At 39.1% G+C, this 26752-nt stretch overlaps 1 protein-coding gene across 6 annotated transcripts in view; it reads right to left on the minus strand.

Moving 5' to 3' along the window:
- The window catches only part of gabbr1b (gamma-aminobutyric acid (GABA) B receptor, 1b), a 580862-nt gene that overhangs the window by 145271 nt on the left and 408839 nt on the right, over positions 1-26752 (minus strand). For all 6 annotated transcript variants that reach the window (XM_061966778.2, XM_061966776.2, XM_061966777.2 and 3 more), the window contains 3 exons: positions 9431-9676; positions 6704-6767; positions 2869-2946 (listed from right to left, as the gene is read on the minus strand). In XM_061966778.2, coding sequence (XP_061822762.1) covers positions 2869-2946; positions 6704-6767; positions 9431-9676 — 388 coding nt within the window. The remainder of the gene's footprint in view (positions 1-2868; positions 2947-6703; positions 6768-9430; positions 9677-26752) is intronic.

The raw sequence follows: 26752 nt of genomic DNA on the forward strand, positions 1-26752 counted from the left end.
TGTCCAGCCAAATGTCATTTTACAATACAGCTGTCATTTTGCACAACAACAGAGCAAAACCGTTTTTGTGTGGTTATGCACCCTCTTGTAGATGATAAATACTTTTGGATTAGGCTCTCAGACTAGAGCCGTTCCTTCTAGGTCTGTGATTATGAACGGATGAGAGACGAAACATCTTTTAAGACAAATCCAGGTAAATAATTTGAACAATTACTTTACAGAGTGGAAATTAGCATGCCTCAATTAGCATAACATAAGGCCACATTCACCTTAAGGAAACCATATCCTCTTTTGGCTGTTTTAATGCTTTGACCACTAACTGAGCGTCTTTAAGATAACGTCAAGGTGACTGGCTGTCACACAACAAATACTGACTAACTGGCATTTCCACTGTCTGAAAACACCTCCAGATGGCACATGAAGTCTGGCTGCAGGTCACATGACCACATGGTCAAACACAAAAATCTCTAGAGGTTAGCACAACCTCTCGGCCCCCTCAGCTCTTGTCATACCAGCGGGAGAGACTACTTGGCTGACCTTGGTCTACTGAACAGTATGTTGGCTTAGTTACAGAATGTGTTTTTGGCACACAGCTTATAACACATCACTGCTTCCAAGTTTTAGTGGCTGTAGACAGGATTGACGTCAAGCCAGGGGACACTCCCAGTTGTTCTCCTGTTTTCATGATTAAAATGTCAACAGACACTTAGAATGAAGCAGCAGCACTTTTCCCTGTATGAAATGATGATACAGTGCAAGTGTAGCAGTATGATCACGGTACTGTACGTACCTCGGAAAGAGTATTATGAGTCCATTCATGTAGTGGGCAGTTGTTCGACTGCCTCTAATACAGAACTAGCAAGACTACAGTTTATCGTTTAGTTCAAAAGCAGTCAACATCCCTTTTCCAACACTCCTACCAATGTCCACTGGCATCATTTAGGAATGAAAAACTCCAGGCAAAGCTTAACAAGGCAACTCACGTGGAATTGATTTTCTACATTAAAAATAGCGTCAACATTTTTTTTTTTGTCCATTTCACACACAGTATTTATTACCTTGGGATACGAGTGTCCCGACTTACGGGTTTTTCGGTGTACAAGCTGTCTTTTGGCTTATTGTTGTGCTTTAGGTTGCAAGCAAAAATTCGGGTTACGAGCCTCCCCACCATTAATTTGCATAGCAAATGCCAGTGATCAGACCAAAACATCTGGTGTTACTCGCGAACACTAGCTTATAGATAGAGATCAAGATTACTTTTTTAACAATGGGATCAAAGAAAGTGAGTGTGAAGGACCATTATCAATCAATCAATCAACGTTTGCATATATAGCCCTTAATCAGAAATATCTCAAAGAATATTAAAGAACTGCCAAAAACCTGACTGAGCGTGTAGCTAGCTAGCTTGTTGAAGCACTTGGTGCGTACCACTGCTAGTCTGCACCATGCGGAAGCAGAATGAGTCGATAAAGCCAGCTGAGACCGTTGAAATAATATCTAAACAATGCACATTTATCCATGAAAATAAAAAAGAAGCTGCTAATGGTGTATTTGACGAAGAAGCAGCTTGGAGGAGAGTCCGTTGAAGTCTGCTCTCCAATTACTACATTACTATGCATCATAATGAAGACACCTTCTCATTGCCACATCACCCCCATCCTCCAGCAACTCCACTGGCTCCCCGTACTGTACAGGATCAATTACAAACTCATTCTGTACACCTTCATGGACATCCTCGCCCCTCCATACCTGTCTGATCTCCTGCACGTCACCATCCCCACTCGTTCCCTCAGATCCTCCTCCTCCATCCACCTCTCTGTGCCCCCTGCCCGCCTCATCACTATGGAGGGCAGAGCTTTCAGTCGCTCTGCTCTCTAGCTCTAGAACAATCTACCACCTGACCTCCGTAACTGCGGCTCTCTGCCCACCTTCGAATCTAAACTCAAAACACACCTGTTCCGGTCTGCCTACTCCGTCTAACTCACCAAATACCCTTGCTCTATTTTTATTCTATTGTTTTGTTTATTTATATGCCTTGGTTTTATTGTATTTTCTATTGTTGTAAAGCGACCTTTCAGTTTAATGAAAGGCGCTATGAAATTAAATGTATTATTATTATAATTTATAATGATGCCATAGTTGTTCATTTTAGTTTGTCATTCAATATTTCTTATCTAAAGTTAGTTTTTCTTTAGAAAAAGCACGCTACATGTTAAAATGGTGTTGTTTTGGGTCTGCAAAGCACTGATTGATTATAATTCATTTTAATGGGCTACTCTGTTTTGAAATTCTAGTGTACAAGCTGTGCCACATAACCAAATAAACTTGTATCACAAGGTACTCCACAGTTCAGCATATAGTCGGTGTTGAGGGAAACTGAAATAACACAGAGACACACATCACCTCCATGCTAATTAAGAATTACATGTTCATTCCTCAAAGTCAAGGTCATGGGACCCAATTCCATTACCTCCGGGATTGCTAGTCTGCTGTTATGTTTAACCTGTCAACAAACATCTTGTATTTATTGCGTTGAACTGCGCCTTTAGTTGCCAAATGGAATGGAGTATATAGGCCAAAGCACATTGTTGTCACAATGCTTTACTGTGATCAAATATCGGCCGCGATAAGGTAGGAAACATTAATGCAACAACGTGATAAATTGATTGATGAACATCACAACCATATTTGAATATAGAGCGTTGGCGGACAAAGGAGGGCAATGAAGGAGGGAAAAATGAAGAATTAAAGGAAGAGGTGGTGAGGGTGCAGGGTCAGAGAAAACAGGAGATTAGAAGGTAGAAGGAGTGCGAGAGACAATGATAAAGAGGGGGATATGGGGGGCAGAGAAAGATGAATGTGCCTTACCAATCCATTTGTCATTCCCATACCAGGACAGATTGCCTTTACTGCTGTCGTAGTATCCAATCTTCTTATAGCTTCCCCCTATGAAAGAAAGAGAGAGTTATACAGAGCTCGAGTGTAACTGGCTCACATTTTAATTCTTCATCGGTCAGACTTACTTGTCACTCTGTTTGCCAGTTTTTTCCAATCTTGTTTTTTTCAGTGTTTATTTTAAGTTTACCGTGCCACTAAATCTTCTTAAACAGGACTATTCAACTAAATTGTTTTGGGGGCCACATTTCCAGGGAACTAATTAATGACCAGGAGGACTATTATTCTTATCTTGTATATCCCTGAGAATCTGTTTATATATATGGGGCATTCTACAAAATTAATTAAAAGTGCTGTCCCTTAACCAGAAAAAGGTTTTAGCAAATTACAAACTCCGAAACCAGTGAAGTTGGCACGTTGTGTAAATCGTAAATAAAAACAGAATACAATGATTTGCAAATCCTTGTCAACCTATATTCAATTGAATAGACTGCAAAGACAAGATACTTAACGTTCGAACTGGTAAATGTTGTTGTTTTTTACAAATAATAACTCATTTGGAATTTGATGCCAGCAACATGTTTAAAAAAAGCTGGCACAAGTGGCAAAAAAGACTGAGAAATTTGAGGAATGCTCATCAAACACTTATGTGGAACATCCCACAGGTGAACAGGCTTGTTGGGAACAGGTGGGTGCCATGGTTGGGTATAAAAGAAGCTTCCATGAAATGCTCAGTCATTCACAAACAAGGATGGGGCGAGGGTCACCACTTTGTGAACAAATGCGTGAGCAAACTGTCCAACAGTTTAAGAACAACATTTCTCAACCAGCTATTGCAAGGAATTTAGGGATTTCACCATCTAAGATCTGTAATATCATCAAAAATTTCAGAGAATCTGGAGAAATCACTGCATGTAACATTGAATGCCTTTGACCTTGGATCCCTCAGGCTGTACTGCATCAAAAAGCAACATCAGCGTGTAAAGGATATCACCACATGGGCTCAGGAACACTTCAGAAAACCGCTGTCAGTAACTACAGTTGGTTGCTACATCTGTAAGTGCAAGTTAAAACTACTATGCAAAGCGAAAGCCATTCATCAACAACACCCAGAAACTCCGCCAGCTTCGCTGAGCCTGAGCTCATCTAAGATGGACTGATGCAAAGTGGAAAAGTGTTCTGTGGTTTGATGAGTCCACATTTCAAATTGTTTTTTGGAAACTGTGGACGTCGTGTCCTCCGGACCAAAGACGAAAGGAACCATCTGGATTGTTCTAGGAGCAAAGTTCAAAATCCAGCATCTGTGATGGTATGGGGGTGTATTAGTGCCCAAGGCATAGGTAACTTACACATCTGTGAATGCACCAATAATGCTGAAAGGTACATACAGGTTTTGGAGCAACATATGTAGCCGTCCAAGCAACGCTTTCATGGATGCCTCTGCTTATTTCAGCAAGACAATGCCAAGCCACGTGTTACAACAGCATGGCTTCATAGTAAAAGAGTGCGGGTGCTAGACTGGCCTGCCTGTAGTCCAGACCTGTCTCCCATTGAAAATGTGTGGCGCATTATGAAGCCTAAAATACCACAACAACTTAAGCTGTACATCAGGCAAGAATGGGAAATAATTCCACCTGAAAAGCTTCAAAATTTGGTAGACTCAGTTCCCAAATGTTTACTGAGTGTTGTTAAAAGGAAAGGCCATGTAACACAGTGGTAAAAATGCCCCTGTGCCAAATTGTTTGCAATGTGTTGTTGCCATTAAATTCTAAGTTAATGATTACTTGCAAAAAAAAAGGTTTCTCAGTTCGAATGTTAAATATCCTGTCTTTGCAGTCTATTCAATTGAATATAAGTTGAAAAGGATTTGCATATCATTGTATTCTGTTTTTATTTACGAATTACACAACATGCCAACTTCACTGGTTTTGGGTTTTGTAGTAAGTATTCACACATGATTTTTTACTGAGATAATATTATGACCTGTTTAAACCCAGGGCATAAACTGAGATAGATAAGATAAATACATACAACATCATCATTTATAGGTTACTTTCTATTTAGAAGTAGCTGTCCCCAATCCTGACTTCTAAATTTAAATTCATGAAAATACCGCTTAAAACCTTTTTTAGGTTTGTTTCAATTGTGTATTTTAAAATACCTTTATGATTAAGTTTAAACAGAAGCTGAAAGACTTAGATTTATTTTTAAAATTTAAAAACTGTGCTCAAAAAAATCACGTCCTGAGTTTTTTTGTCACGACCGAAACACAAGAGTTTTAGAGCCATGGCTGATTCTAGATTTAAGCCACACTCCTACATTTTTGACCAGCAAGTGACATTGCATTTGTGCCCCCCATGGCTGCATGGTAAGTAACTTAATCCCATAGTTTTTAAATAAATGTGCTCCAAAGTCTGAAAATCAGTGTGTACTGTCACTAACTGATCATTTTTTCTCTTCAATTATGTAACCATTATCAGATTTTATGCAACACATTTTTTTTTAATGAGTGAACAACTCTTCAAATATGTGTTTGCTAGCATCATTTAGTTATGGTCCAAACTTGCTATAATCGTCACACCCGAAACATATGATAATGTTTCACTTGTGACATGCTTATTTCGGAAATGGAAGTTGGCAGACCCGTCAGCGATACTGTTCAATCTCCCTGTAATGTTTGTCTGATCTTGAATAGGATTGTGAATTGTAATGTATGGGTTATATAGTTTATGTGTGATGATCATTCATAATTTGCATGTTTGATTTAATTGCTGATAAATTGATCTATTAATATTTACAGCTAAAAAGAGTTAAAAGGGAATTGATTGATTTATACATGTATTTGATATTGATTATTTGAGAAAAACTGACACTGAATTGAGTTGTTTCTACTCAAAAGCCTAACAAAGGGTTAACTAAAAGACTGCATGTTCCACAATGCATTGCGGCAAAACCGGATGTTAGAAAGACCGGGAGCAGGTGCATTGTGGTTGTTGAGAATGAGGATTACGAGCCTACGGGTGATGAATGAATGACAGATAACAAGATATAAGGATCGTTTTGTACCGTTTGTATGCCCATTTTTTTTCTCATATAAAGTACAACTTTATTACACATTTTCGACGTCCTGTCCAATACTTTGATCGTAGTTAATCTACATTGTGCTGAAAATCTTAATTTCTCCTCGGGGATTATTAAAGTATTTCTGATTCTGATTCTGATTGAACATGCATGCGATTGCATTGGTTGAAATAAACAAAGTCATGTGAGCACATAAATCCAGCAATGATTTTTTGTTTGTTTTAGCGCAGTGTTATTTTAAGTATCTCATTCGATTTTTTTATCATTGTAATGTGCTTACGATGAACATGCTATTAGTATAAATGCCACGTGGTAATATTTTGTGTATTTGTAAGATCTATGTTAATAACTCATCTCTGTAGAAAATGATCACTGAAAAAATATGCATTTTAAACACGACATCATTTGCATTGCGTTAGATAAAAGCTCATGTGGTGTTCTAATATAATATAGTACAGCACTCTTGTATTGCTACTGGTCCTGGCCAAATATATATATCAAAAGCCATGTTCGGCATAATCTGATGATTGAGTGTTAAAAAACTAATGTACATGTGCACACTTAAAAAGATGGCATGGTAAGTATCAGTCAAAATGTCCATGATAATGTATTAATGTGACATATTTATATTTTGATGGTAAGTGCAGTGTAGTGTGATGATTGTCTTCAATAACCCCATTATGATAATGATACTTGATTCGAAAGAAGGGAGCAAACTGAGGCATACCTTGAAGCTGTTCAATTAGAGTCCAGGCCATCCGAGAACCTTGAGCATCAAATATTACATGACCCTGTAAGAAACATGAAGAATATTTTAACACCCTACACACAATTATACATACATATATCCACACATACGTATATTCATTCATTAATACATACATACATGCACACATCGGTACTTACCCACATACATAGGTACCTCCGCTCCCACATACATACACAAATATAGTACATACATTCACTGTACAAACATTCATATACACATCCTGTACATATACAAGCACATATGCATACACACAGTCATGCATATAATCACATTTCATCAAACACTCATTAACGTTGTTCCCCTAGGGGAAACTGAGTAACACAAGGCACACTGACAAAGCTTAACCTCTTGTTACTATAAAAATATACAAGGTCAATATAGTTCGCTTCTCTTTCTTCCCCTCCATTTATCTGCTTTCTTTTGTAATTCAAGTTATCATTACATATATGTATTGTTGCATATGGAACAATGGTATTGTTGATAATAGAGGTAATTATTGTTATTATTCATTCAATAGTGCTATTTCTATTGGTATTTGTATTGCTCCATTTGTAGTGTAACAATGCTCATTGTTATTTCTGTATTATTAATATTTGCTTCACTAACTGCTTCTTTGCTATCCTTTTTCCTGTCATATTTGTACATATCTTATTTACTGATGCTGTTCTGTTGTTATTGTTATCATTATTGTTGTGTTTGATGTTGTTGTCTCTCTGTCTTATCCCTCTCTTTTCTTGCTATCCCCTCCTGCTGTGGTCCAGCTGCGCCAAACAATAATATGAATCCATTTAATAAAGTCAGATACAAATAAGGCAACAAGAGAAGTATCCCACACATTCTCTTTTGTATAGTAAATCTTTGTAGCAAATATGGGCATCTACATCAATATGATTTGCCTGAGTAGCTGGACAGGACAAAAAAAAAGAACACACCTTGCTATGCATTGTACTTTACAACGCTCTTTATGTACAACCATCTAAAAATATATCCCAGCCCTTTCTCACCCTCTATCAAAGAGGTGTCCTAACTTTTTCAACCGAGGGATACATACAGAAAAAAAAAGTGATTATCTTTACGTGCTAAAACCATTCCAAAGTACAGTACTTAAGACATGTATTAAACCACCTCGCAAGGACAGTTTTCATAAACTTACTGTATTTAAAACTTGTAATAAACAAAGCCCAAAACATTTGTATACATTTACCGTATTTTTTGGACTATAAGTTGCAGTTTTTTTCATAGTTTGGCCGGGCTCCAGTGCGATTTATATATGTTTTTTTCCTTCTTTATTATGCATTTTTGGCAGGTGCGACTTATACTCTGGTGCGACTTATACTCCGAAAAATACGGTATTTGGCTAAAAACAAACTTACGCCACAAACTATTCCCTTGTTTTCCACATTATAACCACAAAACCTTAATAGTTTGTATTGCTTAATAAAAGCTTGGAAAAAAACAATTATTTTAGATAATACAAATATATAACAATTACAATTTTATATATCAATCACTAAATAATGTACTATTTTCTGTAAACCAGTAAATTTGCATTACAAAATATCACACTGGTGAATTAGGCAGTACAGAAATGTAAAATATTTTAATTATCAACCAATCCTGTAAATGTATAGTTTAAAGCTCCATCTTTTGACACTTCTTCCACCACCATCCTTGCACGCTACAACAAAGATGACGGGGAGAAGACGCTGCCGAAGATGAGCCACGTAAATAAGACCGCCCACAAAACAGCGCATCCTGAAGCGACTGTCAGAAAGCGACTTGAAGATGATCTGTAAAACATAATCTATGCAACATTTTGACCAAGGAACCACCATTACATGTTATGTAGACCAGTGGTCCCCAACCTTTTTGTAACTGCGGACCGGTAAACGCTTGAAAATGTGTCCCACGGACCGGGGGGGGGAGGATTTTTTTTTTTGTCATAAAAAAATACAATCATGTGTGCTTACCTTATCCCTGCAGACTGTATTGATCTATATTGATATATAATGTAGGAACCAGAAATATTAATAACAGAAAGAAACAACCCTTTTGTGCGAATGAGTGTGAATGAGTGTAAATGGGGCAGGGATTTTTTTTGGGTAGGACTAATTGTAAGTGTATCTTTTGTTTTTTATGTTGATTTATTAAAAAAAAAAAAAAAAAAAAAAAAAAAAAAACATTTTAATTTTTTTATTTCTTCTGCGGCCCGGTACCAATCGATCCACGGACCGGTACCGGGCCGCGGCCCGGTGGTTGGGGACCACTGATGTAGACCACAAGGAAGTGTTTGTAATTTAGAAAAAAAAACACAATATGACCCTTTTAATGCGCTCTATAATCCGGTGCGCCTTTTGAATGAAAATAGACCTGAATTGACCCACTCATCGGCAGTGCGCCTTATAATCCCATGTGTCCTATGGTCCAGAAAATACCCTTTTTAATATTAAGAATGCTAAAAAAAAATTAACATACATGTCTCTCATAATGATTGTGAACTACAGGCAAAATTCCAATAAAAGTGCAGTTCCCCTTTAAGTTTGGATGTAAAAAAGGTATCTCCTTTGAGGAGCTCAGCAAGAACACGACCGTTTCGAACATGGGTAATAACATGGATACATTTTGAAACCCCTGCTCTTCCATTTGCCAAGTGCTCATTCTCTTATTAGAAGGGTTTGTACTCACTGAAACTCCTTCAAAGGAGCTGGTGTTGAGGGCTCTGTAGATTTCAGCGGTGATATCTCGGTTGTTGTAATTGAAATCTTCCAGACGGTGACCTTTGGCCTTCAGAGGTCCCACAGTCTTGTTGAGAGCGAGAGCGAGAGCCCACACAGCGTCGTAGGCTAGAGGGGCTTCTTGAAAACCTCCTGTCTCTTCTGCGTTTTTACCCCCGAGTTTTGACATCAGCTGGTCCAGAAAGTCCTGGGAGGTCTATGAAGAAAGAAGACCAAAAGTGATTTAGTTTATTCACTTATGCTATACAGTATGTAATGGCTTGTTTGCTTCTTTTAGACCAGGGGTTCTTAACCTTTTTGAACTAGAGACCCAAATTCTCCACTACAGAGCCCACTCAAATATTAACACTAAATTAGTAATCTTACTTTTGATTTTAATCATATTCAATAAGTATATCTAATCAACTTACAGTTTAACAGGAAAAACCTTGTCACATGATATGAAAATATGTGTTAATATAAAAAATAAATACTACAAAAGAAGGGATTCATAAAAACTGATGAAAAATAAATTTACATACAATTACAGAGTGCTAAAATAAATAAATTATAAGTCAATAAAACAAATAATACAAATTTAGGTTTTCCAAATAAACTATCAATGACAGTTAAGTGCAAATGAAAATACAGCTTCACCACTTTAGTCATAATTTTTGTACTTAAGAAACTTTTCTATGACTTTAGCTCCAGACTTCTTTGGTTTGTTTGTGATTATCATTACTGCCACAAGTAGTAAAAAAGTGTATTACACAACTGGGTACCGCTGCGGCCCATATGGACTGTCACTACCCGACCGGTTCCAGAAGAACTGATCGGTCCACGCATGCGCAAAGACAATCTCACTTCCTTTAGAGAAATATTTTATGACGGAGCTTTGGCGACATAATGTGCTGTGATATTTGAATGTTTAATCAATGGTTTATTATTTGATAAAAATGATAGCTTACCAAGTAGTAAAAGGGAACAGGAATATGAAAATGAACAAGGGATGGATTTTAAAAAGTCAGGGAGTGTTAATTACAACCACTTTCACTCTTCTGTCATTGCAATGATAGAGGCACGGGGGAGCGACTGACTCCATTTGCGTTCTTTTTTAAATGTTGATTCCTTTAACTGTTGCGCTTAACTTAAATCTTTTAAAGTGCCAGTATTGTGAAATGATGTATTTAAATAAAGTAGTTGTCAGGAACTGTTGGTGACGAACCCCAAGATGCAGAGATGGCAGGCTTGATGCAGAAAAACATGACTTTAATGTCACAAATGCAGGGGGACCAGGAGACAGGGAACAGGCAACAGGATTCAAGGAAAACTGGAGACAGCAAACAGTCTACAGCAAACAATCCTCCAGCACTGACTGGAGGGCGAGGCAGGTATAGATAAGTAGCCTGATTGGCAATTGCCAGCAGGTGTGTCAGGCTGCCAATCAGGGACAGGTGAGGGAAACGAGCGCTCAGGGAGACTGGCAGGAACTGGAAACAAAACAAGAGCGCTGACAGGAAATAAAACACAAACACAGAGGAAAACCCAAACATAACCAAATTGTCAATGACAAGCCTGACAGTAGTAATACAGATCAATTGCTGAGCAGATCGTTTAGGTTTTTGTACGGTTTCAAAATAAATACTGTATTATTAAACATTTGTTTTGTATGTAATCATTTATGACATTGTTCTTGAAATAAATATTACCCCCCCAAAAAAGAAAACCATGGTAATAGTGATGACGTGCACGAACATAACTACTTTAAAACAAGTTGAGTGGAAATGACCTAGTCATTGTGCATGCGTGAACCGATCGGAACATCTGTAACCGAGCGGGTAGTGTCACGGACCACGGCTGAACAGATATTTTTGACGGCCATCTAGGCGGTGCTCGCAGCCCAACGGTTAAGAAACACTGATTTTGTTCCCAGGTGTCGAATTCTCAAGACGATATAAAAATCAACATACCTTCGTACACATGGTGAGTTTCTACAAATAAGGTTCATCCACAGTTAACATTTACAACTCCACCTTCACAACTCTACTTTCAGTTAACAATTAATGGATTGGGCCAAAAGTGGTATGAATAGGATGTTTTGCTCTAACCATTCTTTTTTTGTTTTTTTTGTTTTTGTGTCCTGTCCAGCTTCTCAGGCAAATCATATAGTTGATGTAGATGCCCATGTCGGCTGTTCAGATTTACTTTACAAAAGAGAAGTGTAGGATACTTCTCTTGTTGCCTTATTTGTATGTGACTTTATTAAATGTTATTAAACGTTATTAAACTTTCAGTTAACAATTAATGGATTGGGCCAAAAGTGGTATGAATAGGATGTTTTGCTCTAACCATTCTTACTAAGGGTGCCAGATTACCACGAAAAGTAGCAACAATTTAACTTTAATTTAAAAAAACGACCCCACTGTAACTATTAAACCCTGCCTGTACAAAATAACACATTAAAGATGCATGATAACAAAACACATGGGCTTGCTCTCGGTTTGATGTACTGTATGTGCAAACAAATAAATGTGCGGTTCCAATCCCTTGTGTGCGGCCTGGAGAATATGCTACTGACTATTCAAAAAACAGATTCTGCCTGTGTTCTACCAGCTCGACAGCTTCTCTCTAAACGATAAATATTGTCATGTTTTAATCTTGTGACATCTCATCACACCCCTAGTCCAAAGTTATCATTATTAACTACAACAAAGAGCATGCTGGGAAACGACAACTCTTCTGAACTACGTGGAAGACTCAGAGAAATTGACCTTGTCTACTGACAAACTGAATAAAGGGTGTTTATAAAATATTGTAACTTTTTCTGTTGATAGGATGACGAAGAGGTGGTCAATCAACTATCACTTTATTAAAACGATGAACCGTTCCAAATCTACAGACGTCTCTCTTAAAGCGTGCATACACACAGCAACTTGCCGTTTCCAACCTTCCTTTTCTTTGTCTTCCTCACGCACATTTAATCACCAGTCAGGACGCATTTACGGACTCTGAGACTGTCGAATAATAGAACTCTTCCAGCAGAAACGAATGAACATGAACACCGATTTATTTTCAAAATGCAAGTGTGCCTGGGTTCGATCCTGCGCTTGGGATCTTTCTGTCTGGAGTTTGCATGTTCTCCCCATGACTGCGTGGGTTCCCTCCAGGTACGCTGGCTTCCTCCCACCTCCAAAAACATGCACCTGGGGATAGGTTGATCGGCAGCACTAAATTGGTCTGTGAATGTGAGTGTGAATGTTGTCTATCTGTGTTGGCCCTGTGATGAGGTGGCGACTTGTCCAGGGTGTACTCCACCTTCCGCCCGAATGCAGCTGATAGGCTCCAGCACCCCCCGCGACGCCAAAAAGGGACAAGCGGTAGAAAATGGATGGATGGATGGATGCAATTTTTTATTTTGTTTAACAAAACTATCTATGAAAGTGAGGGTAAAACACATCGATCAGCTGTCCTGCGTATTTTGTCCAAGCCAGAAAAAGCAATCACAGATGACTGGCACATCTTTGTTCATCAATATAGCGAAACAATAGATCCGGGGTGCCCAAACTTTTACCACTGAGGGCTGCAGACTGACAAATCAAGGGATCTGGGGGACATTTTGGTAGTTTTCACCTTCAAAACTAGTACAATATATAGATGTTTTTCAAAGAATTAGAAGATGCAATTTTTGTAGAAATTGTGTGTAAATGCTGAAGAGCTCAAGCGAAAATGACACGCTACCAGTTAGCACGCTGCCCAGATAGCGTTAGGTCAGAAAAAATATAAGCAAAATGAGCTAAAAAAAACCCCAAAACAGTACCATGCTAAAATGTTAACAGTAGCTTGCTAACAGTTAGCATAAATAAAATGCCAAAATATATGACACTGACACACCTGCTAAATTAGCCTGAAAATCTAGCACACTAATAATTTTAGCATGCTACAATGCTAACTGTAACGTGCGTCAAGTACCAAAATATATTACTCTGAGGTGTATTCCTGAAAAAATGTGTTTAAAATGTTTGTCTGCTAACGTTAGCATGCAACAAGTACCAAAATATGACGGTCAGTGGATACTTACACAATTAGCTAAAATAAATCTAGCATACTAACATTGGCAAGCTGAGGTGTATACCAGTAAAAATGGTCAAACATCCACCGTGCTTATATACAGGCCGCAAATGGCCCGCGGGTTGCACTTTGGACACCCCTGCAATAATTGTACAATGATTTCTATATTATCAGTAGATCAGTGCATATGTACACAAAATACAGGAAAGATCAGGCATGTTTTTTTAATTGCCCATGCATGTCTTAAGACAAATGAACTAATACAAAACCCAAAACCAGTGAAGTTGTCCATGGATCCATCCATTTTCTACCGCTTATTCCCTTTTGGGGTCGGCGGGGGGCGCTGGAGCCTATCTCAGCTGCATTCGGGCGGAAGGCGGGGTACACCCTGGACAAGTCGCCACCTCATCGCAGGGCCAACACAGATAGACAGACAACATTCACACTCACATTCACACACGTGGGACAATTTAGTGTTGCCAATCAACCTATTCCCAGGTGCATGTCTTTGGAGGAAGCCGGAGTACCCGGAGGGAACCCACGCTGTCACGGGGAGGACATGCAAACTCCACACAGAAAGATCCAGAGGCCGGGATTGAACTCACGACTACTCAGGACCTTCGTATTGTGAGGCAGATGCACTAACCCCTCTACCACCGTGCTGCCCAGTGAAGTTGTGTAAATCGTAAATAAAAACAGAATACAATGATTTGCAAATCCTTTTCAACTTATACTCAATTGAACACACTGCAAAGACAAGATACTTAACGTTCAAACTGGTAAACTTTGTTATTTTTGGAAAATATTAGCTCTTTTGGAATTTGATGCCTGCAACATGTTTCAAAAAAGCTGGCACAGGTGGCAAAAAAGACTGAGAAAGTTGAGAAATGCTCATCAAACACTTATTTGGAACATCCCACAGGTGAACAGGCTCATTGGGAACAGGTGGGTGCCATGATTGGGTATAAAAACAGCTTTCATGAAATGCTCAGTCATTCACAAACAAGGATGGGGCGAGGGTCACCACTTTGTGAACAAATGCGTGATCAAACTGTCCAACAGTTTAAAAACAACATTTCTCAACCAGCTATAGCAATGGGTTTAGGGATTTCACCATCTAAGGTCTGTAAAATCATCAAAAGGTTCAGAGAATCTGGAGAAATCACTGCACTGCAAGTGGCAATGCCCGTGCAGTGATTATATCTAATGTTGTACGTTAAGGCTTTTTCTAGATTTTGTAAATGTACTGTTTTTATAATTCACTACAGGAATAAACATACCTTTTTTTTTTTTTACAACGCCATTCTCTTTTGCTAAAGTTAACACTTACAAAGCACATTTAAATGCATTAATTATTCTTAATGAAGCTGAATTACCCCCACAAAATCCTGGTTTCTACTCCTAATTGTGCCATCCATCCATTTTCTATACTGCTTGTCCTCATTCAGTGGAGCTGGAGTCTATCCCAGCTAACTTCTGGTCACCAGTCCTGTCACTGACTGGTAGGTCCTGGGATGAAACCATTCAGTACCTCAGGCGGTACTGCATCCAAAAACCGACATCAGTGTGTAAAGGATATCACCACATGGGCTCAGGAACACTTCAGAAAACCACTGTCAGTAACTACAGTTGGTCGCTACATCTGTAAGTGCAAGTTAAAACTCTACTATGCAAAGCCAAAGCCATTTATCAACAACACCCAGAAACGTCGCTGGCTTCGCTGGGCCCGAAGTCATTTAAGATGGACTGATGCAAAGTGGAAAAGTGTTTTGTGGTCTGACGAGTCTACATTTCAAATTGTTTTTGGAAACTGTGAATGTTGTGTCCTTTAGACCAAAGAGGAAAATAACCATCCGGACTGTTTGAGGTGCAAAGTTCAAAAGCCAGCATCTGCAATGGTATGGGAGTGTATTAGTGTCCAAGACATCTGTGAAGGCACCATAATGCTGAAACGTACATACAGGTTTTGGAGCAACATATGTTGCCATCCAAGCAATGTCTTTTTCATGGACGCCCCTGCTTATTTCAACAAGACAATGCCAAGCCACATTCTGCATGTGTTACAACAGTGTGGCTTCGTACTAAAAGAGTGTGGGTACTAGACTGGCCTGCCTGTAGTCCAGACCTGTCTCCCATTGAAAATGGGTGGCACATTATGAAGCGTAAAATACGACAACGGAGACCTTGGACTGTTGAACAACTTAAGCTGTACATCAAGCAAGAATGGGAAATAATTCCACCTCAAAAGCTTCAAAAATTGGTCTCCTCAGTTTGCAAAAAAAAGTTTCTCAATTCGAACATTAAATATCTTGTCTTTGCAATGTATTCAATTGAATATAAGTTGAAAAGGATTTGCAAATCATTGTATTCCGTTTTTATTTACGATTTACACAACCTGCCAACTTCACTGGTTTTGTAAATGTGAATCCTGATCTGCCCGTGATCTATGAGTTTGGCCCCCTGTACGATTGCTTTACACACCTGTGAGGGTGTGTTCACACCTCCAACTCGGAAAGCACTCTGCCAAGCCTACCACCCAATAGAAAAAAAAATCCTGAATCCAGGCGGTGACCCAAATCACCCTTTAAATGTAATCACTTGTTACTTATCCCATTTCTGACATTTCCTGAAAGATTAATCAGCATTTGCCCGTATCGTTTTAAGCGATCTATAGCAGAATAAAATAAACTAAATGCAAGAAATGGATGGAACCCTCTTGTCAGTGATTCACTGTCTGTGTCTCTGTGGGTGGAGGCGGGGTTTCAAGCAGGAAATAATCCGGATCAGCCCCCAAATCTAATCAACTGTTCCTTATCACATTTTTTAAAATTCCATAACTTCTTGAGCTATTTATAGCAAAGTCTATGGGTGTCAAACTTGTTTTTTTGGGGGGTCACATTACAATTATGTCTGCCTTCAGAAGGCCAATTGTAACAGTGTATATATAAACCAATAATAGCCATGGTAACAATTTTGTGTTTGATTAGTATGTTTTTACTACCTGATTGATGCACAATTTGCTTCAAAATTGTAAGTCATAGAGAGAAACAGATATTAAATTCTTAACCAATTGACCAACATTTGCATGGAATATCTTATTGCATTATCAGATAAAGTTTAGAAGATATGCCATTAATGTACATGCTGTATAGTTTTTCTGTCAAAATTTAAGAACAAAAACATTTAGCGACAAAGCACGTATTGACGCGCCTGATGATGTGGCGGGTCAGATCTGTAGTTTGACATCACAGTAATAATTAAAAGAAAAAAAGTAAAACCTCTTGTCAGTCATTCACTCTCTTTGTCTCTGCGGGGCCTAGCATGGACTCACAAAGAAGTTGAGGCTTATAACGTAAACAAAGTCACAGTTGAAATGATAACTTACAGTTGCAGTATTTAATGTTGCTAGCTAACCTAGGGCGGTCACATAATAGTACCTCCTGGTGAAGGTAATAAAACAAACTTGTCGAGGTTGATGGTATTGGCCAGATATGGAACCTACGTCTACTTTGAAAAAGGCTGGTGTACATACTGTATGTGCTAAAACATTCCTACAAACACAGGTGCATGATAATGTATGTGTGCATGTATTGTCAAAAGATGGTTTGGCGGCGTATTTGGACCCCAAAGCAGAAACTAAGACAAAACTAAAAAATATAAACATATTTATTAACAAAGTGAGCACACAGGTGTGAAATAAATCAAAAACTGAAAGTCCGAATGATTAACAAAAAGTGACGGCAACATAAGGTTGCCGTGAAAAACCATCCATCCATCCATCCATCCATCTTCCTCGGCTTATCCAAAGTTGGGTCGCGGGGGCAGCAGCCTAAGCAGGGAAGCTCAGACTTCCCTCTCCCCAGCCACTTCGTCCAGCTCCTCCCGGGGGATCCTGAGGCATTCCTAGCGTGTCCTGGGTCTTCCCTGTGGCCTCCTACCGGTTGGACATGCCCTAAACACCATCCTAACCAGATGCCCTAAACACCATCCTAACCAGATGCCCGAACCACCTCATCTGGCTCCTCTCGATGTGGAGGAGCAGCGGCTTTATTTTGAGCTCCTCCCGGATGACAGAGCTTCTCACCCTATCTCTACGGGAGAGCCCCGACACCCGGTGGAGGAAACTCATTTTGGCCGCCTGCACCCGTGATCGTGTCCTTTCGGTCATAACCCAAACCTCATGACCATACGTGAAGATGGGAACTTTGCCTTCCGGCTCAGCTCCTTCTTCACCACAACGGATCGATACAGCGTCCGCATTGCTGAAGACGCCGCACCGATCCGCCTGTCGATCTCACGATCCACTCTTTCCTCACTCGTGAACAAGACTCCCACTTGAACTCCTCCACATGGGGCAAAATCTCTTCCAACCCGGATATGGCACTCCACCCTTTTCCGGGCGAGAACCATGGACTCGGACTTGGAGGTGCTGATTCTTATTCCAGTCGCTTCACACTCGGCTGCGAACCGATCCAGTGAGAGATGAAGATCCTGGCCAGATGAAGCCATCAGGACCACATCATCTGCAAAAAGCAGACCTAATCCTGGAGCCACCCAACCGGATCCCCTCAACGCCCTGACTGCGCCTAGAAATTCTGTCCATAAAAGTTATGAACAGAATCGGTGACAAAGGGCAGCCTTGGCGGAGTCCAACCATCACTGGAAACGGGTCCGACTTACTGCCGCCAATGCAGACCAAGCTCTGACACTGATCATACAGGGAGCGGACCGCCACAATTAGACAGTCCAATACCCCATACTCTCTGAGCACTCCCCACAGGACTTCCCGGGGGACACGGTCGAATGCCTTCTCCAAGTCCACAAAGCACATGTAGACTGGTTAGGCAAACTCCCATGCACCCTCAAGGACCCTGCCGAGAGTATAGAGCTGGTCCACAGTTCCACGACCAGGACGAAAACCACACTGTTCCTCCTGAATCAGAGGTTCAACTATCCGGCGTAGCCTCCTCTCCAGTACACCTGAATAGACCTTACCGTGAAAAACAAGATACAAAAAGGGAGCGAAGCCACAGAACAAAAACTGGTGAAAGGTCAAAAGGTAAGAAAAAAAACTCACTTAACAAGTCAAGCAAACAAATCGACACAGGCTAAGGAAGCAGAGCAGGCATGGCAGAGGAGCAATCCGATGACCGGAGTAGTAATACTTTGTTGATGCACCTGTGGCAACAATTACAGCCTCAAGTCTTTTGAATACCATGTCACACCTATCCTTGGGCAGTTTTGCCCATTCCTCTTTCCAATACCTCAACAATTAATGTATTTCATTTTGAAATAAGGCTGTAACATAACAAAATGTGGAACAAGTGAAGCGTTGTGAATACTTTACGGATGTACTGTACCTTCACAAGACACACAAATTGAATGTGATCGAAACAAAATCTCAAACTATGTTGCTTAAAAAAATTGGATGTGGGAAACAAACAAATATGATTGCATATTCTACAAATATAACTAAAAATAATGTTTTTGGGATATGAGTAGTGTCATGGTTGACAGAGCAGACATTCATTCACAATCATCCTCTGATAACTTGTCCAGGGTTTCATCCTCTGATAACTTGTCCAGGGTTTTGGAATACTCTTCCCCCAAGTCAGCTGAGGTAAGCTCCAGTCCACCCTGAAGATACAGTTTTGAAAAGAAATGGACAGGAAGTACTTCTCAATAGAATGTGTCCATGGAAATGTCTTAACATATCCCTTTCCCCTTTTCATATTATTGTTCATACTCAGTACACTATGATTTTCTGCAGCAGCCTACACCTCAATGACTCACTCAGTGTAACTACAGACTTCCTCCTACCATTTCATATCACCACATATTCTAACCGGCATTTGTTAGTCAAATGAAACTTACAAACCCCAAAACCAGTGAAGTTGGCACGTTGTGTACATAAAAACAGAACACAATGATTTGCAAATCCTTTTTCAACCTATATTCAATTGAATAGACTGCAAAGACAAGATACTTAACATTCGTACTGGAAAACGTTATTTTTTGCAAATATTAGCCCATTTGGAATTTCATGCCTGCAACATATTTTAAAAAAGCTGGAACAAGTGGAAAAAAGACTGAGAAAGTTGAGGAATACTCATCAAACACTTATTTAAATAAATAAATGATAAATGGGTTGTACTTGTATAGCGCTTTTCTACCTTCAAGGTACTCAAAGCGCTTTGACACTACTTCCACATTTACCCATTCACACACACATTCACACACTGATGGAGGGAGCTGCCATGCAAGGCGCTAACCAGCACCCATTATGAGCAAGGGTGAAGTGTCTTGCTCAGGACACAACGGACATGACGAGGTTGGTACTAGGTGGGGATTGAACCAGGGACCCTCGGGTCGCGCACGGCCATTCTTCCACTGCGCCACGCCGTCCCTACATATTTGGAACATTCGACAGGTGAACAGGCTAATTGGGAACAGGTGGGTGCCATGATTGGGTATAAAAGCAGCTTCATAGTAAAAGAGTAAAGGTACTAGACTGGCCTGCCTGTAGTCCAGACCTGTCTCCTATTAAAAATGTGTGGCACATTATGAAGCGTAAAATACAACACCGTAGTAGACTGTTGAACAACTTAAGCTGTACATGAAGCAAGAATGGGAAATAATTCCACATGAAAAGCTTCAAAAATTGGTCTCCTCAGTTCCCAAACGTTTACTGAGTGTTGTTAAAAGGAAAGGCCATGTAACACAGTGGTAAAAATGCCCCTGTGCCAACTTTTTTGCAATGTATTGCTGCTATTAAATTCTAAGTTAATGATCCATCCATCCATCCATTTTCTACCGCTTGTCCCTTTCGGTGTCGCGGGGGGTTCTGGAGCCTATCTCAGCTGCATTCGAGCGGAAGGCAGGGTACACCCTGGACAAGTCACCATCTCATCGGAGGGCCAACACAGATAGACAGACAACATTCACAATAAGTTTCTCAGTTCGAAAATTAAAATATCTTTTTTTGCAGAGTATTCAATTTAATATAAGTTGAAAAGGATTTGCAAATCATTGTATTCTGTTTTTATTTATGATTTACACAACATGTCAACTTCACTGGTTTTGGGTTTTGTAAAAAAAAATTTCCATATAAGTCACAAGTCATTACTTTAACCATTGGTGTTTTTGGTCATGCAAATTATTTGCCACTTGCCAAGATTTGATTTTATATTTTTTTAGAAATATCCTTCGTTTTTAAAGCTATTTACTTATTTTTAGTCGTTGAATTTACATTATAACCTTAATTTTAGCATGAATAATTATATTGTCTATTCATGTCTATAGTTAAAAAAAAAAGTTAAAATTGAGAAAATAACTATTCAAATAAGATATTTTAGTTTACCCCATGTAGAAAATTGCGCTTAAAGATTATGCAACATCCCGAAGATGCTTAATTTAAGAATTGCAAGTTGAATAATGTTTGTTTTCAGAATAAATTACTTATTTTTACACTTAAAATCCTGCTAAATTCTACACATACAAATCTTAATTTAGAATGTCTTATCAAGTCAAATTAACTAGCTGCATGGACAGATAATTTCACTGGTCTTTAGTATCTGTTTCCTAAAATCTAGTTTTTGTATCTTGTAATTTGTCAGCTTTTTTTGCAGCGTGCTAAAGTAAATGTTAGCAGTCCATCTTGTTGTTGTCTTTGACTTGTGGATTACTGCATGCTTCTCCTATTTGCAATCAACCTAAATTATGGGGTCATATGTTGTGCCATGTAATTCCATTAATCATCACCAGTTAGAGGTGTTAATGTGCCAGCCTTGCTCTGCAGTGTGACTGTATTTACAATTATAATAATATGTTTGGTGGAATATTTATTAACAGTATAACATTAATTATACATGATGAATATGTTTTCAAAAATGATGCATATAATTTCATTCTGATTTAGTGTTTTAATTACGGTCATTAGTATTTTCCCACTCATCTGCAGCTCAGCACCAAAATGCGATGCTTGAACAAAACGGTTGTCTTAATCATTATGATGGTCGTTGCATCAAAAGAATAAAACAGTATGTTGTCTGCTATCATCTCTAAGGGCGAAACGTTCCACAAAATACCCGGCTTTGGATCTTGTCATAGTTTGCGGTTCTGTTTAGTGTACATTATTGTTCTTGTTTAATGCCCCAAATTAAAATCAAGATACATTGAAGCCCAGGCTTTATCAGCACTTAATCAAAAATGTCCGTTAATTGAATGCAAAAATTGTTACATTCATGGAGCAAAACATCGTTGGACAATTTCAACCAGTATGTTATGTCAGAGCCTTATAATTTACATGTAACATAAATGTAACAATGAGTGCTTTAAGTACATAGTGCTTTTAATGTATGATGCTTTTATTTTGTTAGAGCAGTTAGACCAGGGGTGTCAAACTCAAATACAGAGTGGGCCAAAATTTCAAACTGAACAAAGCCGCGGGCAAAGGTTGAACAAATTAACCTTTTAATAGGGACCCATACAAGTTTTGCATTGAACATAGGAACAAGCAAGGCTTATAGTGACATGCAAAATCGAGTTTCAAATAATAATAATAATAATTAAAAAATATCAATGGCATATCAAATACAATTTAAATAAAAATGGAATGCCTCTTTTCTATTTACAGCCTTCTGAGGTAAATATCAACATTAACCTTTTCCGCAGGCTAATACATTTTAAAATAAAATAACAATGAATAAACCAACCATTCAGGACTTTAAATTGCTCAGTTTGCAACACACTGATCTAAATTGGGGCGGTATAGCTTGGTTGGTAGAGTGGCCGTGCCAGCAACTTGAGGGTTTCAGGTTCGATCCCCGCTTCCGCCATCCTAGTCACTGCTGTTGTGTCCTTGGGCAAGTCACTTAACCCACTTGCTCCCAGTGCCACCCACACTGGTTAAAATGTAACTTAGATATTGGGTTTTCACTATGTAAAGCGCTTTGAGTCACTAGAGAAAAGCGCTATATAAATATAATTCACTTCACTTCACTTCACTAAACTGATGTGCCCAAGCCAGATACCTGGCATCTTTTCTTGGATGCTAGTTCATTAATGTCGGGGTTCAGGCTTTGAGCTGAGGCAACCTTCATTATCGAACGAAGGTGTTCATCAGTCATTATATCTCGTAGTCCACCCGGACCACAGTCTTGGGGGCGTGCCTTAAAGGCACTGCCTTTAACGTCCTCTACAAGCTGTCGTCACATGCGCTTTTCATCCATTCTAAAAACGTGCCGGCCCAGTCACAAGATATGTGCAGCTTCTGTACGCACACACACGTGAATGCAACGCAAACTTGATCAACAGCGATACAGGTTACACTGAGGGTGGCCGTATAAACAACTTTATCACTGTTAGAAATATACGCCACACTGTGAATCCACACCAAACAAGAATGACAAACAACCCTTTGCAGCACTAACTCTTCCGGGACGCTACAAAATACACCCCCTCCCGCCCCACACACACCTTGTAGCGTCCCGGAAGAGTTAGTGCTGCAAAGGGTTCTGGGTATTTGTTCTGTTGTGTTTATGTTGTGTTACGGTTCTCTTGAAATGTGTTTGTCATTCTTGTTTGGTGTGGGTTTACGGTGTGGGTTTACAGTGTGGCGCATGTTTATAACAGTGTTAAAGTTGTTTATACGGCCACCCTCAGTGTGACCTGTATGGCTGTTGATCAAGTATGCGTTGCATTCACTTGTGTTGGTGCGTGCAGAAGCCGCACATATTATGTGACTTGGCCTGCACTCGTTGGACTGGATGAAAAGCGGACGTGACGATTTTCGGGAGGGGCACTGAAATTTGTGAGCTCCCGGGAGGGTTGGCAAGTATGAGAATTAGCGGTGAATGCGGTGTTACCGCAGCACCGCCGCTGTATATAATCGGCAGGCCAGCTCTAGTGTTAATTTGATATCGCCTCAAGGGCCAAGTGAAATTACACGGCGGGCCAATTGGCCCGCGGGCCAGAGTTTGACACCTATGAGTTAGACCGAATGTTGTGCACAGCACAAGCTGGAAAGGTGCTGCTGTTCTTAAAAGAGGTCCATATTTAAAACACTCCCTTGTGGTCTACATAATATGCAATGGTGATTCTTTGGTCAAAATGTTGCATAGATTATGTATTACGGGGTGGTTTTTTAAGATGCCAGGAAGCACCATATTTTCTGGACTATAAGCCGCTACTTTTTTCCCAAGATTTGAACCCTGCGGCTTTTCCAAATGTGCGGCTAATCTATGGATTTTTCAACATTAACGGCTAAATTGTGGGATGGATTAAGCACATAAATCAAACAATGTATGAAAATGATCCACTTAAGAAACTGTTCATATTCAAAGTACAAGCAAGAAAAATCCTGAGAAGCATCTTATTAACAAAGGAGAAAATCTAATTAATCTCATAAAGGATGAATAAAGACATCAATGACTTTTCTGTTTTGTTTGATCAGCCGCTTTACTGTTATGTTACACGCACCGTTTGGAGACAATTCAGGTATGTAAATAAACATTTACAAAATCGTTCAATGTAAATATCTCATTTCAAAACGTTCGGTATCTTCGGCCTATGATGCGGGTATAAATGGAAAAATATTTTTTCTTTTAAAATTTAGTGGGTGTGGCTGATATACTGGTGCGGTTTATAGTCTGGAAAATACGGTATGTGAAGTTACCCGTGTGTAGGAGAGATGCGTTTAATGTTTAGAAAATAGCTTTTGTAAATGCTACCATGCCACTTGGTCCCGAAAGCAGCTTCAACACTGAAAATGTCAGTGTGGGCTTCTTTGAAAAAAAAAAAAAAAACAACAACTAGAAAATGTCAACCTCTCTACTAGCTTCTTTTTCCTCTTGGCTCCGTTCTGTTACCATTAAATTTTTCATCTTGAACCGTTAAGTTGATTCCGACCCCGCAGGATTCTCGCTGAAAGAAGGGATTCCACTAAAAATGTCAGCGTCTACTCCAGAAGTTGCATTCTCTTATGTATTTTTTGCAGTGTAATATTGTTCAGAAACTATAGCAGTGCAGTGTTGGTAAATGAGAGATCATCATCACACAGCCACGAGGAAGTGAGGATGTGGTTGCAATGCTGTCCCATTAGCTTACACTGTTTTTCTACTCTTGCACTGCTGTTCATACTGACATTTACTGTGCGTTCCGGGCTATATAGCACATCGGTATTCAAGTTTAGAAGAAATTAAAAACATTTTTTAAACCCTATATGCCTATAGGTTTTTTTTTATGTTTTTTGTTTTTACTATTTTTTTACTATTCTTTTTTTTTGTATTAGTATTATAATTATAATTACTTTTATTGATTTATTTGTTAATATTATTATTACTCTGGTTTGTTTTTGTTTTTTTGCTGTTTTTCTCTATTTTGAGGTGGGGGTGGGGTGGCATCGTTTGAATATAAACAAAAAAAATATTTTGACATTTAGGGCAGACAATAGATGTATGATGTATGCAAATATGATAGGAATGTCTGATGCTGGATGTCAATACAAATTAAATTTTTTTTAAATAAAAATACAATAAATATATATTAGAATTGCCACAAAACACAATTTAAGATATTCAGCACTGTACTGTTATCTGGCGGCTAACGTTGATAGTGCAACCCCCCAATTTGTCACGTTTCATGTGTCAGGTAAATCGCGACAATTGGGGCCAAATGATTCCCTTCTACTATAACAGAGAAGCCTTCTGTAATTCAGTCATGGTCTCTTGTTTGATGACAATGAAGCACTCTATTACATTTTCATTCTACTCTAACCATTATCATTTCCACTCTATATCGGTCTCAAGATAACCCATAGATACAGAGACAAACATTATTTACATATTGGATATGTCAAGCAAGCCTCTCAGGACCATTTAAATTAAAGCTCCATTAGCAACCTATTATGTATGCAGATTATGTAGAAAACACCCATGGCGTACACGATTCATGAGGAATCCAGCTGCCTGACTGAAAAAAAATGACAACATAGAACCAAAAGGTCATATCTTAGGATCATTTCTCACTGTGAGAATGTCATTACACTAGAGAAAACGAAGGCGGCATGCAGCTGGAGAAGTAATGATCCATGCATTGGCTTTGTACACACATGGGAAGCCACTGATGTGTATATATTGTGTGTTATTATGCTTTATTGTCTCAGATCACTACACAGGAAAACAGTACAACAATGACAAAACCAAGATTTTATATGGCCGCCAGTCGCCACACACAAATATCACAATTTACTTTAGTCTGCTTCCTTTCTGAAGTCCCCGAACATAGTAAATCAAAACATCCTTTTTTTTGCTATCATTTAATACCAATGTATTTCCTCACACCATTCCGAAACGCAATGAATTGAGTTGTTAAATTTCCACTTACAGCTGGTTCAGCACTTCTAAAAACCCATTATTGAAAAAAAGACCGTTATAGCCTTCATTTCATAGTCTGAGGGAGAACAGAACTTCGACATGCCAGATGGTTGATTCCTAAAATGTAGCTAGGAAAGAGCTTGTGGAAAATGCTCAGAAAGTAGCAAGCCGTTTTTTTTGAAGGCTTTAAAGGGATTTGACTTACGGGGTTGAGTGTCGTGACAAATGTCCTCCATTACAAAATCCTTTTTTTTCAAAACATCAATACAGTGAAACTTTTTTCTTTGCCCAAATTTTGCCCCAATTTTTATATGACTGCTATTGTCTGGCCAAACATTGTGCATAACAAACCTTCTTTGACAGTGTATTATTGTGCCAAATTGAGAACCCAAACGAAAGAGAAAAAAACCAATCCTACATGTTAGTGACTCAGTCTCTGTGCTTTTTTGCCAAATAACTCACCAGAAAGTTTTGTGCCTCCTCTTCGATAAAGAAGGTAAGAAAAAATGTGAAACTCAAAAAAATAACATTTAAGGTACCTCAAAGGCTGCTGCAAATGATCTGAGGCTACTCAGACTTTTGTGATTTTGGACTAAATTGCAAACTGGACAACATCTTGGAGACGCCGTCCACGCTGCATGGCAAAGTATGATGAATTTGTGGACCAAATATAGACAATTATAGTAAAAAAGAAAAAATTGTTTTGGCTCGCTCATACATAAACGACAGCGTATGTACTAGAGTTGATGGACAGTTATGCGTTTGTTCCAGCTGGCCGGGACGTTTTCTCCGGTTTATTTTGGGTAAGCACACCATTTATATCGAAATAGAATAACTCCAAGTTCCACATT

The sequence above is a fragment of the Nerophis lumbriciformis genome, linkage group LG11 (assembly GCF_033978685.3).
Source record: "Nerophis lumbriciformis linkage group LG11, RoL_Nlum_v2.1, whole genome shotgun sequence".
Taxonomy (NCBI): domain Eukaryota; kingdom Metazoa; phylum Chordata; class Actinopteri; order Syngnathiformes; family Syngnathidae; genus Nerophis; species Nerophis lumbriciformis.